We start from the raw sequence: 19,655 nt of genomic DNA on the forward strand, positions 1-19,655 counted from the left end.
AATATGTTGTAAGACAAAAAAGCATCTCAGACGGCAGAAGGAAAAAAAAACCAAAAAAAATGAAAACCAATTCTTCAGAGAACAATTGAAGGTCTTTCAACCTCGATAATTAGAATGAAATTTAAAAAACGATGTTGATGTAATTTGGTACTTCAAACTGATATAAAAATTAGATTAGTAGGTATATGCAGTAGACTTAATTGTCTTATAATGAACAAGAAAGGATTTTTAGCAAAGGTCAAAATTTAAAACATCAAATCGACCTTGTCCTCAATTTCAAGGTCGTAGGTAAGTTATCTCAAATCAAAAGACCACAGGTCAATCACTTGTATAGTTGTGGAGAAATACCAATTTCAAACACAAAAGGGGAGAAAACTCCTATAAGGGTTGACGAAAACACTTCGACTTAAATGGGTTGAAGTTGCGCCTTATTGAAAACAGTTATTTGGCAAACACATCATATCATTAACTGTTACGGTTTCTTTTGAATAACGATAACAAGCAAAATTCTAAATTGAGAACATGACCTTGACCTCAATTTCCTACAAATGGACTAAGGATTCCATATCATAAGACTTTAGGCCTCTACGACTTATAATGTGTGAATTTATCAAACATATCGCCTATCTTAAATTTTCAAAGGGAAATAACTCCCATAAGATGTCTTCCGATCACTAAAGTTAAAAAAAAAATCATTCTCAAGAGTAGAGGAACAATTTGGTGAAAACAGTTTGCTAAAATCTTTTACGGTTTTAGAGATATAGCGATAACAAGACTAGAGGCTCTAAAGAGCCTGTGTCACTCACCTTGGTATATGTGAATTAAACAAAGGAAGCAGACAGTTCATGACAAAATTGTGTTTAGGTGATTGTGATGTGTTTGTACATCTAACTTTACTGAACATTCTTGCTGCTTACAATTATCTCTATCTTTACTGAACTTGTCCGTGTAGTTTCAGTGGAAAATGTTAGTAAATATTTACAAATTTTATGAAAATTGTTAAAATTGATTATAAAGGACAATAACTTCTTAGGGGGCCAATTGACCATTTTGGTCATTTTGACATATTTTTGAGTCATAAATTGCTGTACATTATTGCTGTTTACAGTTTATCTCTATCTATAATAATATTCAAGATAATAACCCAAAACAGCAACATTTCCTTAAAATTACCAATTTAGGGGCAGCAACCTATCAACGAGTTGTCAAATTCATCTAAAAATTTTAGGGCAGATAGATCTTGACCAGATAAACAATTTTACCCCATGTCAGATTTGCTCTAAATGCATTGGTTTTTGAGTAATAACCAAAAACTGCATTTAACCTTCATGTCCTATTTTTATCCGTGGCGGCCATCTTGGTTGGTTGGTCGTGTAAAAAAACACATTTTATAAACTAGATACATCAATGATGATTGTGGCCAAGTTTGGATTAATTTGGCCCGGTAGTTTCCGAGGAGAAGATTTATGTAAAAGATCGTGGAGATTTTCGAAAAAAGGTTAAAAATTGAATATAAAGGGCAATAACTCCTAAAGGGGTCAACTGACCATTTTGGTCCTGTTGACTTATTTGTAAATCTTACTTTGCTGAACATTTTTGCTGTTTACAGTTTAATTCTATCCATAATAATATTCAAGATAATATCCAAAAACAGCAACATTTCCTTAAAATTACTAATTCAGGGGCAGCAACCCAACAACGGGTTGTCCCATTCATCTTAAAATTACAGGGCAGATAGATCTTGACCAGATAAATAATTTTACCCATTGTCAGATTTGCTCTAAATGCCCTGGTTTTTGAGTAATAACCAATAACTGCATTTAACCTCCATGTTCTATTTTAGCCGTGGCGGCCATCTTGGTTGGTTGGCCAGGTAAAAAAACACAAATTTTAAACAAGATACATCAATGATGATTGTGGCCAAGTTTGGATTAATTTGGCCCGGTAGTTTCAGAGGAGAAGATTTTTGTAAAAGATCATGGAGATTTACGAAAAAAAGGTTAACAATTGACTATAAAGGGCAATAACTCCTAAAGGGGTCAACTGACCATTTTGGTCCTGTAAACTTATTTGTAAATCTTACTTTGCTGAACATTATTGCTGTTTACAGTTTATCTCCATCTATAAGAATATTCAAGATAATAACCAAAAACAGTAAAATTTTCTTAAAATTACCAATTTAGGGGCAGCAACCCAACAATGGGTTGTCTGATTCATCTAAAAATTTCCGGGCAGATAGATCTTGACCAGATAAACAATTTACCCCATGTCAGATTTGCTCCAAATGCTTTGGTTTTTGAGTTATAAGCCAAAAACTGCATTTTACCCCTATGTTCTATTTTTAGCCATGGCGGCCATCTTGGTTGGTTGGCCGGGTAACAAAACACAAATTTTAAACAAGATACATCAATGATGATTGTGGCCGAGTTTGGTTTAATTTGGCCAAGTAGTTTCAGAGGAGAAGATTTTTGTAAAAGTTAACGACAGACGACGGCCGACGGACGCCAAATGATGAGAAAAGCTCACTTGGCCCTTCGGGCCAGGTGAGCTAAAAAAAAGGGGACGCGGGGAGATAACTCCCATAAGAATAAGTGTTTGGTCACACAGGGTGAGTTTTGAAACCCCCATTACTCTACAAGGAAGCAAGTTAACTCGTACCAACGAAAACTCGTACCATGTTAACTCGTACCAAAAAAGTTAACTCGTACTACTGGGAAGTCGTACCACTGCAAACTCGTACCATCAAAAATATATTAAAAATTACGAATATTTTTTTGTAATCTTAATAAAACTAATGTTGAATTACTTGAATTTTATACTGGATTTTATAGACAAAAATACGAATGTTTTTTCTAAAAAGCTTTATTTTTTAAGCTCTGATCTTTCAAAGTAGTTATAATCCAGAAGAAAGAAAAAACATTGCTTTAACTGTACCTTAAAATTAAGTTGAATATATACATTTTACAGACTTGAGAGGTATTGAGTGAAAGTAAATTACATACATCATTAAACACCATTTAAATGCATTTAAATAAGTTGGTACGAGTTAGCAGTGGTACGAGTTTGCATTGGTACGAGTTTTTGTAAAGTGGCACGAGTTGACGTTGGTACGAGTTTACAATGGTACGGGATAACTATAATTCCTGTACAACATCATTGGCCAAAAATCCTTTCGATATGTTGTAAGACAAAAAAGCATCTCAGACGGCAGAGAAAAACAAAACAGAAGAACACAAAAGGTTACAAGTGGAAATACCGAAAAAATAATAATCAGAAGAAAAACAAAAGGTCTTTCCACGAAAAGTGGAAAGACCTTAAAAAAAATAATAATCAGAAGAAAAAGAAAAGGTCTTTCCACGAAAAGTGGAAAGACCTAATAATAATCAGAGGATAAACAAATGGTCTTTCCACGAAAAGTGGAAATACCTTAAGAATAATAATCAGAAGAAAAACAAAAGGACTTTCCACGAAAAGTGGAAAGACCTTGTACTAAGCAAAATGTTACTGATACATAAATTTAAAAAGGCCTACTGCAGATAAATTTTTAATTAGAAAGATGCTTTCTGTGATTTTTGTAAATGTTATTTGTTCTGAGAATGTAACACAGTGATGACTGCTGTAACCATAATTTGACTACCAGTATTTTATCGATAATGTTAGTTTTGTTCACGCATCGTTGTAAATATAACGGAATTTGATGAAACTGACATAAAAGTGAGAGGTTTAGTGCTATAATACCAGGTTCAGTCCACCATTTTCTACATTTGAAGGTGACTGTGCCAAGTCAGGAATATGACAGTTGTCCATTCGTTTGATGTGTTTTATCATTTGAGTTTTCCATTTGATTAGGGACTTTCCGTTTTGAATTTTCCTCAGACTTCAATATTTTTTTACTTTTTACTGACATGCCAGCTCCAGACCTCAATTAAACTCTTCATCATGAAAATCAAGCACAATCCATCCCTCTAGGTTTTAGTAGCATACCATCATAAAATATATGAGAACATAACCTGTACCATGCCAACAACTGGATTTAAAATAAATAATTTCCGATGCAAAGACCCTATGAGTGAATCAAAATTATTACAAAATATGCAATCCTTAATGACCTGACAATAGTATCTTAACTTTATTCTGAATGAGTCTGTATAAAGGTTTTGTTAGATTTTGAGATGTATGCTGACATTTTTGTGCTTTGAAAATCTTGTTTTTAAAAACCATTTCGAGACCAGACCCACTAGTTGGTGTGATGCTTTGACTAGGACATAGAAATACCAGGAGTCTAGATCTATCCATTTGCTCTCATGTGTACAATTATTGTCAAATTTTATAAAATGTATATCAAAGTTTTATGTCAGTAAAGTCTCAGACTAGATCGATAATCAGTGTTGATCAACCATATTAAAAAGATTTAAGCACTTCGGAAACATAAATGTATATGGAAAATTGCATTGAACTCTTAGACCCTCCTACTTTTAAATGAAAACCTTATTTTATTTTATTTTTCAATTTTAGTTATTGCAATGCTTAGACAATTGGAACTTTTATTGCTCCAGCAATGCTGAATCAATAAAATCACTACGATTTAAAGATGGTGCAGAATTCATAAATCATAACTTGTCGAAATGTTAAGTACAATTTTAATCATTATAGTCAACGTTGGACATGTTATTTCGCTAGAATTAAGAAAAGAGAGATCGTCAACTACTAAACTTTTAACATACACTTGCATATAGGTTTTCCATCAACTCAATATTTATGAAATATTACTTATTAGGAATTTTGAAAACATAAGATATCAAATTTTTAAACAGTTAATCTGAATTATGAAAGTATTGTATTAATCATTCAATTCCTTTCCTAAACAAGTTTGAGCTCTTGTAATACTAAGTATACCAGTATGATTGACAACACTTACTATAATGATTTTTAAATAATTACAGTTGATTTTTTAATTGGAATTACCTCCACTTTAATGGTGATCTTTATGACTACATTTCAACTTCACCTGCATATGGAAGATACATTTTACAACTTTTCTGTGTCCAAGAGCTTGCAGCTCCTACTCAGACTTTGTAAAACGTCACCAGTGTCCGAACAGAAAGATGATGAACCAGATGTGTGTCAAAGAACGTCTCGTCCTTTTTCTTAAAAGTTCATCGAAAGGTACCAATACTTTTATATTTCGTATTAACTTCACAAATGATAAACGATGCATAGATTCAGGATGGATTTTCATAGATAAATATAACCGTATTATAAAAGCACCAAAATGTTAAGTTTGATGTATGCCTTTTCGTGCTTCCTTGTTACATTTGGATTTTATAGTGATTAAGATGTTAACACAATGTTGACTGTTGTATCCCTATTTTTTTACATTTTTACCTTTTTTGTCTGTTAAGTTTACGCAGCGACATCATTGTCAATATTATGGAATTTGATGCGGCTGTCATACAAGTGAGAGGTATAGCTAGCCATAAAACTTGGTCCAATCCACAATTTTCTTCACAAGAAAATGCCTGTACCAAGTCAGAAATATGACAGTTGTTTTCCATTCGTTTGATGTGTTTGAGCTTCTGATTTTACCATTTGATTACGGACTTTCCTTTTTGAATTTCCTCGGAGTTCAGTATTTTTGTGATATTTTTTTTTTTTTTATATATATATATGATTGAGAAGATGCTTAATTTATACACAACTATGTAACTGTTAATTACACATTTATAAAACAATTCATGGCCTTAACAGTATACCTATAATAACATTGTATCTCCACTACATAAACCGATTCTGTAAATTATGTGTCAAAGATGGATGATAGATGATTGTTAAGATTCAGGTTTGAAAAAAATCAGTGTCATAATCCTTAATCATATTAGTCAATGTATTAAAGTTAGCTTGTAACATGAGAATATAATTTAACTAGTCCAACCCATCATATAATGTTGGAATGACAGGATCATTAATTTGTCCTAATTTGTTTGCAGAGACATCGTGTTGTGTAAAATCTGCTATAACCATATTTGGCAAAACATGGCCTTCTTAACTTTTTTTTAGATTCCACGGATTCGAAAGTCACCGATGATTCATTTGTAGTCCAGACGAAATGTGTGTCTAGTGTCAATACAAAATTTCAACCCTGGTACTAGTATCTATGACAGGCAATTTCTTCCTTTTTATCAGTCATTTTACAAAATTAACTTCGAGTTTTAAAATGACTGTGAAGGCTCTAGCATTTTACAAATTGTTTACTTTTAGAAAATGTTGGTAAGCAGATTCTGAAAGAAATCGACCTTATGCAAATGCTCAGAGTTCATAAAATTATCAAGGGTCGAAAAACAAATTCTATGCAAACTCCCGTTTGAATGGTTTTACACTAGTAATTTTGGGGCCCTTTATAGCTTGTTGTTCGGTGTGAGCCAAGTCTCCGTGTTGAAGGCCGTACTTTAACCTATAATGGTTTACTTTTTAGCTCACCTGGCCCGAAGGGCCAAGTGAGCTTTTCTCATCACTTTGCGTCCGGCGTCTGTCGTCGTCCGTCGTCGTCGTCCGTCGTCGTCCTGCGTTAACTTTTACAAAAATCTTCTCCTCTGAAACTACTAGGCCAAATTAAACCAAACTTGGCCACAATCATCATTGGGGTATCTAGTTTAAAAATTGTGTCCGGTGACCCGGTCAACCAACCAAGATGGCCGCCATGGCTAAAAATAGAACATAGGGGTCAAATGCAGTTTTTGGCTTATAACTCAAAAACCAAAGCATTTAGAGCAATTCTGACATGGGGTAAAATTGTTTATCAGGTCAAGATCTATCTGCCCTGAAAATTTCAGATGAATCGAACAACCTGTTGTTGGGTTGCTACCCCTAAATTGGTAATTTTAAGGAAATTTTGCTGTTTTTGGTTATTATCTTGAAAAATATTATAGATAGAGATAAACTGTAAACAGCAATAATGTTCAGCGAAATAAGATTTACAAATAAGTCAACATTACCGAAATGGTCAAATGACCCCTTTAGGAGTTATTGCCCTTTATAGTCAATTTTTAACCATTTTTCGTAAATCTTAGTTATCTTTTACAAAAATCTTCTCCTCTGAAACTACTGCGCCATATTAAACCAAACTTGGCCACAATCATCATTGGGGTATCTAGTTTAAAAATTGTGTCCGTTGACCTGGTCAACCTACCAATATGGCTGCCATGGCTAAAAATAGAACATGGGATAAAATGCAGTTTTTGGCTTATAACTCAAAAACAAAAGCATTAAGAGCAAAACTGACATGGGTTAAATTGTTTATCAGGTCAAGATCTATCTGCCCTGAAAATTTCAGACGAATCGATAGTCAATTTTTAACAATTTTCATAAAATTTGTAAATTTTTACTAACACTTTTCACTGAAACTACTGGGCCAATCATTATAGATGGGGATATATGTACGCAGCAAGAATGTTCAGTAAAGTTAGATCTACAAACATATCACCATCACCAAAACACAATTTTGTCACGAATCCATCTGTGTCCTTTGTTGAATATTCACATTTACAAATGTACCAAGGTGAGCGACACAGGCTCTTTAGAGCCTCTAGTTATATTGTTATTTGGATGGAGAGTTGTCTCATTGGCACTCACATCACATCTTCCTATATCTATTTGTACCTGTTTGAAAATTTAGTTGATATATAAGAACATTACATAACTGATCAAATTCATTTTTTTATTTTATATTTCAGCAAAAACCAAGTAAACAACGCAATTGAATACTAAAATGAAATAAATGTACAATAATTTGATTGACTAAGTCAGTGATCAATGAATAATTTTGCAAATACTCGAGTTGGAAAACAAACAAATGATACGTACTTTGCTTAATTTGAACCACAACTAAAATAGAGAGTACGCTTCGATATACTCTCCTCCAGCTATGTAAATAGTTTTTTTTTCAACATCCAGCCAGATATCTCTCGGATTTTGTATCTTCTCAAAATGTTCAAGTAATGTTCTATGTTTAGTACCATCGGCAGATAGAACATGTAATGAACCTTTGTTATGTGTATCAATAAATAGAACCAGTCCAGATGGTAACACAGCCAGACACTCCGGTTTCTTAATTATTTTTTTCTTATATGAATATATTTCTTTGCCTTCTAATGTCGCTCGTTTGATTTCTTTGTCCTTTGTTGTGAAAATAATATCACCGTTATGTATACTCATACCATTTGATGCACCTTTAGTATTGGTTGAAAAACAAAGGTTAACTATAATTCTAGGACTACATGTTGTAACAAATTTTTTAATTGCGTTCTCCACTACCAAGAAAATACATTTGTTGTGAGAAAATAATGTTCCAACTGATTCCTTATCAAAGGCTATTTTCTGTGGCTTATTAACTTCATTTCCATGTATTGTGCCAACATACAAATCACTTTTATGACAAGCAATGAAAACTTGACTAAATGTATTGTCATAACATAATCGTTTCGGCAATCCTGCAAATACAGCTGAACAGATTTTGGCCCCGGTATCCTTCTCGAGCAAGTGTAGTTTACTCCCGTCATCAGCTTTATCTCCTACTATTACCCATCTTTCACCAAAAGAAACCCCACATGTCATATTTGACCCTTTAAAATGGAATGTTTTTAGGTTCTTTACACAAAGTTCTTGAAATGTATAAGCGGTCGATACACCCAGCTCTTTACACAATTTGTAGAGATCACTAGTCTGATCTACCAATGGTTCTTCTTTTTGCTCAAAGTTACCTAATATCTCTGTATTCTGCAACTGTTCAACTATTTCATTCTTTTTTAATGTAAGTGTGAAAAGTTTATCATTATGAAATGTTTTATTAATTTCTACGATACTCGCTTTAATTTGGCTTCTCATTGTTTCTACATGACCAAACAACTGAATGTTGGTCCCTTCTTCCTTCACAATCTTCGTAACACTCATCCAGTGTTCAAGACTCTTGGCAAATTGTTCCAATAAACGTATGCGAACATTATGATTAGTGTTCTGTTCATCGCGAAATATATGTAATTGTTTTTTAAACAGTTCAAATAAATTGTCTAAATTACATTTGGTCGTTTCTGTTAATTTCGCTGCTTCTTCCTCGACGGTCTCCGTATTTATGACAAAGTCCGACTTTTGCTGTTCCTTTTCCTTTAAAAGTTGTATTGTCGCATCTTTTACTTTTTCTATCATATCTGGAAGGCCTTCATAATTATCATCCTCGCTCAAAACGTCTTCAATTGATTTTAGTCCCGTGCATCTTATATGTTTTGTATTCAAACACAAAACACAACATGCTTCTCTATGACGAAAACAAAATATTTCAGTTTCTTTCGAAGGATGAAAACGGCAGTGATTGGAGATACCATTTAAATCTATTCCGGTTAAGTTAGAGCCATATTCCTCAATTTCGACTACATCATGGGTAGATAACAGTTTCATTCGGCTGTGCATTTGATTACAATTTTCACATAACGCTTCTTCGCAGACCTTGCACCAAAACTTGGCATCTGACTTTTCATTCCATCGTTTACAAGCATGACATTCTTGTGATTGGTCTCCATTTGATAGTGCGACCATTGTTGTTATAGTGGTATTGTCCGGTAATGAGCTTGCCCATTTTTCAATGGCCTCATTTGAATTTTTTGATATCACCGCTGTCCTACATATTGGACATGCAAACTCTGATATTTTGTTGTCTTTTTTGCGTCCAATCGATAGAATAAACTCGTGTATGCATGGTTCACAAAATGTATGTAAGCATGGTAGTATTTTCGGCGATTTAAATGTTTCAGAGCAAATTGGACAAGAAAACATTTCCAAATTACCAGATAATGGTTTAGACAAAGCCATACCTGCAATATTTCTATTTTCACTTCCTCAGTTAAACATGTTATACGTATACACAGTATGTCTCACGTGATCAAAACATCGGCGCAAATTATCTATTTTTAACTGCAGGACGTTTTGCGACCTCAATATAAACTAATATAAATATTTCAAAAAAAAAGCTTGTAGACAGTTTTGGTTTTTTTTTATATAAAAACAACCGTCAATACTAAGGATAGGGTACTCGTAATTGAATTAAAAAACAAATTTAGTTTATAGTTATTTGTCATTATTCAATTATATAGAATCATCAACAACAAAAAATTTGATATTAATTTTCAAGGCCGTTACTAAAGGCCTTTAATTTTAGTGAGGCAAATAATTTTTTTGGTGTTTGAAATATGAAATGAATGGTGCAAAATCCTGCACTCTAGGCATTTCAAGAGAGCTTGACAATGTTTTAAATTTGGACACTTTTTATATAAATTTTTCATATTTAAAAACTTTTACTAACACTAAATTTTTAACAATCTTATATAAATTTAAATGTATTACTAAGATAATTATATATAACATTCAAATATCAATTTGAGTCTGTCGCCAGAACTTAGAACAAACATCGCTTCAGTAGAGTTTGGCAAATTTTCTATGGCCGTTTAAGAATATTTTGTCAGCCTGACATCCTTATCGCGATGAACATAGAGCATGACAAGACAGCACAATCTCTAGCCACTCATGCATGCCCTTTCCTAACCCGAATAATCCAGTCGTTATATTCCGACTCACTATCGATCGCTACATTTCATCGAGAGGACACTGACCGATAGAGGGCGCTGAATTATTCGAGTTAGCCCTTTCCCAAGTTTTCAATCGTTTCAGGACAGACTGTGTTTTTAGCGGTAGCACACGTATCATCAACATAATGATCGACGTCTTCTTCTGATTCCTTCTCCATCATCAATTCGGTAGCAGCATCGGTAATAACAGTTGTGTCGGGAAAAAAGGGAATTTAGCTTTCCTGTTAGCACCATCATACTGTCACCGTTACTTATAGATTATAGTTGATAATCTCAACGAGATTGATTTTCTCACTTAAGCTGGTACTGTGAAAGTGAGAAAAGCAATCGAGTTGAGATGACCAAAGATAATCTGTTTATCGCTATTTTACCTATGACGACGTTGTCAATTTCATGCAAATTTCGTTAGCAACGCCACGTGGCCACCTTAGTTTCTAGCGATAATTTTTCCATCGCAAGCGAGAAGCATGATATGAAAATTATCACAAAAAAAGATCAAAGGAAAAATGCACAAAATAGCGATAAAAAATATTAAACTCGCTTTGATGCTGACAAAGAGCACTGGGGTAAAGCTGATGACCGTAACTGCATTCACGGTCATCCCAAGATGTCGGATGAAAAAATAGGTCAGTATTTTTATTGTCTGTTAAGGTGTTTCTACATCATTTTCTTTACAAAGCATACTTTGATACGATGTAAATTTATAAAAGATTCACACGGAAGTCACAAATCTCTACCGAGGAACGTGTATAAAACGGGAATTTGGATTTGAAAAATTCGCTAGGATGACCGTAAATCGTAATCGAGATGACCGTAACAGGATTAGTGATTCATAACAAGGCTGACCGTAATTGGTTAAAAGATGACCGTAAATTGTTAAGGATGACCGTAATTTATAAATAATGACTAAATTTAAAAGGATGACCGTCAATTGAAAGAAATATCCATATGTGTATGCATTATTTTTTGTTGAGTTTGTCGCAATAGGGGCTCGGTTAGTTCTTTTTAACTATTTGGCGTATTTTGAGTTTATATGAAAATTATAGTAAATAGTATAATCGATGTTGTGAGTAGTTTTGATTTATATGGACAATAGACACCTGCAAACAATAGGTGATTTTAACTGTGTAACTGAGTGGACCGTATCAAATGAAACTCGTATGTCTGTTTATTTTGCTATCTTCTGCATATTTAAAAAAAAATGCAACTCAAAAACCAGGTAAGTTAGTTTTTTTTCTCAAACATAGACTTTATATAACTTTTACATATCTAAAGATCCTGCCATGCTTTAATACTTTCCTAGATGCATCAGTTTGTCTGTTCTCTTAATAGATATGAGTGTGTAAAAACGGCCATATTTTTCTATTCCCTCAGATGTACCTTAAACATTATGAATATCCGGTAATTGAGCCCATGTGTATGGTTCCAGAGGAGCAGAATAAAAGCTGATTTGTCTTGATATGTAAAAAAAAACCAATTCTTTTTTCTGTAATACAATTTACATGGCTCCCCTTTGAAATTCGCTATGCATACAAGACTATTTTAGGATCTATTTTGCTGGAGCTCACCTTCACTAGTTTGGTCGGAGTATTTTAAGGATGATGTACCCTTGTGTTGATTCAATGCTTAACATATGGAAATTTTATAGAAAATCCACAGTCTTTATCCTTGTACTCTCATACTTGGCAATTTGATGACTGATAGATATAGAATTAGTGCATGCAGTGCTAGCATTGATTTTCTAAAAACTATTTCATTAATGTAGTTATTGGTTAAAACAAATAAAAATATGGACGGCAAATCAAGTACACCTTTAAGGGTGGGCTCGACTTTAGTGACTGAGGTATTTTGGAATTTACAGGTTGGTTAGAACATTTTGTAGAAAATGAACACTAGCACATCATAGAAAAGCAAGTGAGTAATCTATGTTTTAAATTTTATAACTAAAATCTTTGTAATAAAGGCTGTGTAAAACCTTTTTTTTTTGTTAATATTTTGGTGACATCCCATTAGTCCGACAACCATTATTCCGACAGCCCATTACTCCGACAGCCAACTATTCCGACAGCCCATTACTCCGACAGCCCATTATTCCGACAACTCATTACTCCGACAGCCCATTATTCCGACAATGCGTTTTTCTTATGGTATGAGTAAATTTTCTCTAAAAAGACCAACTCCGTCCTCTATGGTATGTGTGGTTGTCCGTCTTGATTAGAAATATTCTTTCCATGCGGGATATGTGTCTCAGTATATTGAGTTGATACACATGCTTATAGGAACTGCTCAGTCCTTATCCTCGTCCAATATTCGTTTTACGTGTCAAGGTACTTTATCTATCTTTATATTTCGTTGTTTGTATGTCCAATATCAGTCTGTGCTGTTCTATTTCGCTAATTTTTGCATGTGTGGCTTGATCTATCTCTTTTTAAATTAGAAGATGTGGTATGATTGCCAATGACACAACTATCCATAAGAGCCCAACATGACACAGACATTAACAACTATAGGTCACCGTACAGCTTTCAACAATGAGCAAAGCCCATACCGCATACTAGTCAATTATAAAAGGCCCCGATATGAAAATGTAAAAAGTACCTTATTTGTATTAAAATATGAACGAAAAACAAAAATGTAACACATAAACAAACAACAACCACTGAATTACAGGCTCCTGACTTGTGACCGGCACATACATAAATAATGTGGCGGGGTTTAACATGTTAGCCGGAACTCAACCCTTCCCCTAACCTGCGACAGTGGTATAACAGTACAACATAAGAACGAACTATAAAAATCTGTTGAAAAAGGTATAACTCATCAGATGGGCAAAAATACAAGTGAACGTGGCCGGGTACTTGTACATCCCGACAACAAAAAGACACTAGGAACATATCTGAGTGTTCTCGCCGTTATCTGAAAGCTATTTCAAAGCCACTAACAACTAATAAAAAAAGTCATGCATCTAAGACTGAACTAGATCTTCGGTCCCCCCTTTCGCGTATCAGGGGAGTGAGGTTTCCCCTACTATTAACTACATAAATAAATATATCGGAGTTGAATAACACTACCCACCCTCTTTGGTCGCAACACTTTCTCTCCTTGTATCAATCATCTGAGTTTTATTTAAATTAGTTTTGTCGCAGAAATATACAGTAAACGCATTTTGACTGCTCAAATAGAATGACTGCAGTAGGTAAGCCAATAACAAACTAGTAAAAAACCTAAGACAATGTGTGACATTCTTGTCCTGCTTGTGTTATTGTCAAATTGTCTAATTTTAAAAACTTGGTACATTATGTGTTTTGTTGGAAATTTGACACTTTTTTTTCATTTAAAGAAACTTGGTACATTATGTGTTTTGTTGGAAATTTGACACTTATTTTTCATTTAAAGAAACTTGGTACATTATGTGTTTTGTTGGAAATTTGTCACTTATTTTTCATTTAAAGATTGTTTTCAAGAAGAAGAAAAATATTTAGATATTATTGATTTTAAGAAAGGTAGTTCATATGTTAATTCACAATCGGTGCTCTTCCATTACATTTTAAAAGAATTGAAATTGCTAGATACTTGTACAGCTGATAAAGTTGAGGATGAGAGTCATTTTTTAATCGAATGCTCACTTCATAATAATTTGAGGGAGGAACTCTTTCACCATATTTCTAGCACATGTAAGAACTTTAAAAAGTAATTATATATATAAGATAAATATGATAAATTTTCGATGTTAATACAAGAAAACTTTACTATTATTGGGGGGGGGGGGGGGGGTGGAGGGGGGATGATGATTACACTGTTAGATCTTTTGAATTATATAGTACATGTCTTGATACCGACAGTTATTTGATATCAATGTGTTAGTTGCTTTTTTGTATTTTGTCCTGGTAATTGAGGCTTATAGTGCTTTAAAGATAATTATATCAAGTATTGTAATGTCTAAATGTCAGGAATATTGACCCAATCATTAGACCGCCGCTTTGAAAAAGTGGGGGTATACTGTTTTATCTCTGTCTGTCCATCCGTCAGTTCGTCCGCCCGTCCCATAAATATTTTCGTTGCATCTTTTTCAGGAACTACATAACAAGGATTTCTGAAAGTTTTATTGAAGTTGGCTATGTCGTGTGATGCGTTTTCAAATTCATTACTCATTACATGACAGCCAAGTTGAAAATTGTCGTCACATTTTTCTCAGAAACTACAATTCAATGATTCACAACTCAAACATTTCCCGTTTACCGAAATGTTTAGGCGGGGGTATCATCAGCAGCTCGTACCCTCAATGGTTGTTTTTGATTTATATGTTCTTTAAAGAGCCTTTAGTTTGGAAAATGACGTATTCTTTTCTGTTATATTCTATATACAGATTTCGAATTGAGTAAATAGAAAGTATTCGAACAACCTAAGCCTTATTTTATATATACGGAATTATTTCTTAAAATATGTTACTACATATCTAGACGTAATATAATACAGACAGACACATTTTATTTTCACCTGATACCCTGGTACTGACTTGTTAAATTTCGGACTTATGGGTTGTCGGAGTATTGGGCTGTCGGATCAGTGGGTTGTCGGACTATTGGGTTGTCGGACTAATGGGTTGTCGGACCAATGGGCTGTCGGACTAATGGGCTGTCGGAATAATGGTGTGTAACCAATATTTTATCAAAGTATATTTACATGTTTGATGTTCTTTTAAAATTAATAATTCTCTATATATTAAGTTGTAAATAACATGCTATGGATCACAACTAATCAATTGACAAACTTTTTTCTTTTTAAAAAATTGTTCTATTTAAATGAATTAATTTTACTTTTTAAGGATATATCGTTGGACAGTATTGATGGTATATAGTTAGTCTGGGCACTTACACTTATGAACACATGATCCATTCATAATTTTAGTAATTTTATTTTAGCTATTGGCTGTTATTACTCTAATGATGTAAACTTCATGATTTGAGTTATTGCAACATTTTGAATCACTCCGTAGGTTTTCTATTAGAGGTCGGTCATTTAAAAATGTATCAATCGTATCATAAACGTTGACGTATGTATACGCATCTGCAGATATACTAAAAACTGTTATGTGATCCCGAGCTTACGACTATTATACCGTTTTCACTTGTTCCTATATATATGAAGTATGACCAGTGTTTTCATCCAAAACTTTCTTCCTAAAACTAAATGTTTGTGGACCAACATGATTGTATATATAGTGTGTATTAACATGCTGTCTACATTAGATGAGGTGAACTTGCAAATGGAAAATGGATAACACATGTACGTATCTGAAATAAAAAAAAACACAACATCTGCAATGGTAGTTGAAACGATATAATATAAATGGGTGTACATCCATTGCCTTTTTGGCAGTTTTAAAAAGCTGTATTTATTATATAAAATAGATAGGAATCTCAGAAATAAAAAAATTCCTTTGGCTTGTAGTTGGATGCTACATATGAAGAACCATGTATTTGAAGCGTCTTATTTTTGTCTACCTTTAGGATTATGTTTTCTTATAAATACGTCTTACACCAACGCGATTAATTATTTGATACAAAAAAGGTTATTTCTTAGAAATGACGGTTATACTTTATAAATTACGGTCATCCTTTCGAAATTACGGTCATCATTTTACCAATCACGGTCATCATTATTATATGTTACGGTCATCTTGAAAATATTTTAAAGATGATTTACGGTCATCTTAGCGAATTTTTCAAAGCCAATTTCCCGTTCTATACACGTTCCTCGGTAGAGATTTGTGACTTCCGTGTGAATCTTTTATAAATTTACATTGTACCAATGTATGCTTTGTAAAGAAAATGATGTAGAAACACATTAACAGTCAATACAAATACTGACCTAATTTTTCGTCCGACATCTTGGGATGACCGTGAATGCAGTTACGGTCATCAGCTTTACCCCAGTGAAAGAGTAAACAAACTAGGGATAGAATGAGATAAGATACATGAATATTATTCTATCTAGAGTTAGTTAACATGTATCATATGGGTATAGGGGAATTTGAATGGAGGTTTCGCCATTTCAGTTTTATAATTTTACTGCAACATATTTGATACTTGTGTGTATGTTCTAAAGTACAAAGGAATTTTCCAAACACCTCCACACAAGCTAGCCCTCAATCTCATCAAAATAAAAACCTATCTACTACGCGAGTTCCGATTATGTTAATTTAATCAGATTAGCTAACCTTTTGATGAAAGAATAAAACTGTTCTGATTCCTTCCGATTACTGAAAAGATTTAGAAATATTTCTTTTCACAAGGAAACACTTTATATGAATCTTTGCTGAAAATTTCAAAAACTGATTTTGCAGTTCTGCATTGTTATAGTACTGTAACAGTGCTTTTTTGCCTTAGTTGCATGAAGTTTTGTTAATTTTCCTAGATTTCTAGAGCGCAACCACAATCTAACTTTTCCATTCTATGCTCCAATTTTCTTTAACAACTTTTCTGAAAATTCTTTTATGTTTGACATTTTCCCAATCATCATATACATTTTGTACTTATATAACTGTTCTGGAATCTGTACTTGAGATTCCCAGTGTATATTTTTGCAAGGTCTGAATGATGAAGATTTCACATGAAGGATCATGAAGGTACGCGGACAATATTCGTTCTCTCGGTTCTCTCCCAAATACTGCTTGCTTTGGTCCATGATTTATCCATAAACATTTTAAGTACGTCAGGATGTGTAAAAATTGTTGAAGTTTGCAGTCTATTTGACTTTGGTGTGTGAGCAGCTGGTCCTGTTGTTCTCAGCCATTGAAAAAGGCAGCAACCATTTGATTTTCTGGGGCTATGGGTTTTTTTTTTCTGTACAAACTTTTTTTTTCGCTTTCGGCAAAGAACAATCTATTTTTTTTAGCGACAAACCGAAAACAATTTTTTTCTTTCAATTTTAGCATTACATATAGCGGCAGCTGAGGGTGAAACAATTTTTTTTTTTGTCAGGGTCCAAAACAAATTATTTTTTTCACCAAAACCTGGAAACAAACTTTTTTTCCAAAAAAAAACATAGCCCCCCCCCCCCCCCCCGAAAATCAAATGGTTGCTGCCTAAACTGGAGTAGATTTTTCCAATATGTACCTCCTGAATTCCAGAAGAAGATAAGTTTGTATTTAGGTATCACTATCGGCGACAGTTTTACGCTACTCTTAATTAAAGTTATGTCTTGATAGAATGACAAGGGAGCTCGTTTTGCATTATATATGTCAAGATTTCGACAACAGAACAACGATGAATAAATCATAATTTCATGATTTTTGTTTAATACATGTGTCTGTTACTTTACAGTATATCAAAAAAGATGAAAAAAAATATTTCATTTTTAGTTTAACGTTTACCTCAATATCAACGTACTTATTATAAGTGTATTTGAAGTACTAAAATAAGCGGTTGCCTGAAGTGAATCTTACACTGCACGAAAATCGGAATAGAAAAAACTTACTAAAACTTTTAAAATTGTTATACGATGATGACTGATGTACCCATATTTTGACTATTTTAGTAATTGTGACTGTATTTAACGCATCATGTAAATATAACGGAATTTGATGAGACTGTTATTAAAGTGAGAGGGTTAGCGCTATAGAACCAGGTTTAATCCACCATTTTCTACATTTGAAAATGCCTGTACCAAGTCAGGAATATGACAGTTGTGGTTCATTCGTTTTTGATGCGTTTTGTTATTAGATTTTGCCATGTGATTATGGACTTTCCTAATTGATTTTCCTCTGAGTTCAGTATTTTTGTGATTTTACCTTTTATCTCTAAAGTTGTCTCCCTTTTTTTTAGCCAACTGTTACCTTATCTTACGACCATCTGATGACCCCAAGTGGTTCTTAGGGCTTAAGAATTAGATGTGGAAACTAAAAAAGTTTCAAAGATGTATAAGGGAACATACAATCTAAGTACTTTTCCTCTTGCAATAGTATAGATAATTTGAACTTTATAACCTAAACATAAGTATTAAACTTTCCATCTATGTAAAGACAGATTGGAAGAATTGACCAAATTTTGCTCAATTAAAAGAATGGACAACATATAATTTATGAATTGATATATCATACTTTTGACATTTTCAAGATGATTGATTTCTTGATTGAAAAATACTTGTAACGTTTTGAGGACATGTTTTCAACAAACAATCTGCATTCCTATGGGAACTAACTGTGTCCTCTTGTCGGTTTATACCTTTATGTATATAAGATCATATATAAGCAGATTACAATAGAATAGAAAGAATATTGGTAAAATTCAAATTTCGCTATAACTTTCCTCTTACTTGATAATTCAAAGTGGTGGTTAAGTTAAACACATCCGTATTCCATCGATCTTGAAATAAGGGTAAACACTGATACAGTTAAGGTTGTCTCATATCTTAACTTACATATAGATAAAGGCAATAAGGGTCGTTTGAGGAAAAACATTTTTGACAACAGAGAGCATTTAAGATTCCCTTTTGCGTGCTGTCCATTTCAAGAGACGTATGTGTATATAAGGGTGAAGGTTGGTACCTATTTGAAGCCACAAATATATGCTGCTAAAATATTTGGAAAAAGGAATGCGTAACAAAAAAGACAAGTAAATACTTGTCAATCCAAGGAAACCTTGCTGATAAACCACATAGTATCTGGAAATCTGTCAGAAACTATTCAAGAATGACATTCGAAAAGCAAAAGTCTAAAAGAGGGACGAAAGATACCAAAGGGACAGTCAAACTCATAAATCTAAAACAAACTGACAACGCCATGGCTAAAAATGAAAAAGACAAACAGAAAAACAATAGTACACATGACACAACATAGAAAACTAAAGAATAAACAACACGAACCCCACCAAAAACTAGGGGTGATCTCAGGTGCTCCGGAAGGGTAAGCAGATCCTGCTCCACATGCGGCACCCGTCGTGTTGCTTATGTGATTACAAATCCGGTAAATAGTCTAATTCGGTAGGTCAAATTCATGAAAGGGAAGGGGATTGTAGTTACGAC

General features: G+C 33.5%; 1 protein-coding gene across 1 annotated transcript; it reads right to left on the reverse strand.

Moving 5' to 3' along the window:
- Window positions 1-7,753: 7,753 nt before the first annotated feature.
- LOC134708351 (E3 ubiquitin-protein ligase TRIM45-like) lies at window positions 7,754-9,929 on the reverse strand. Its single transcript, XM_063568817.1, has one exon. It carries the CDS (start codon window positions 9,856-9,858, stop codon window positions 7,882-7,884), a length of 1,977 nt encoding a protein of 658 aa, XP_063424887.1. The 5' UTR covers window positions 9,859-9,929; the 3' UTR covers window positions 7,754-7,881.
- Between the last annotated feature and the right edge of the window lie 9,726 nt (window positions 9,930-19,655).

Source organism: Mytilus trossulus, chromosome 2 (assembly GCF_036588685.1).
Source record: "Mytilus trossulus isolate FHL-02 chromosome 2, PNRI_Mtr1.1.1.hap1, whole genome shotgun sequence".
NCBI lineage: Eukaryota > Metazoa > Mollusca > Bivalvia > Mytilida > Mytilidae > Mytilus > Mytilus trossulus.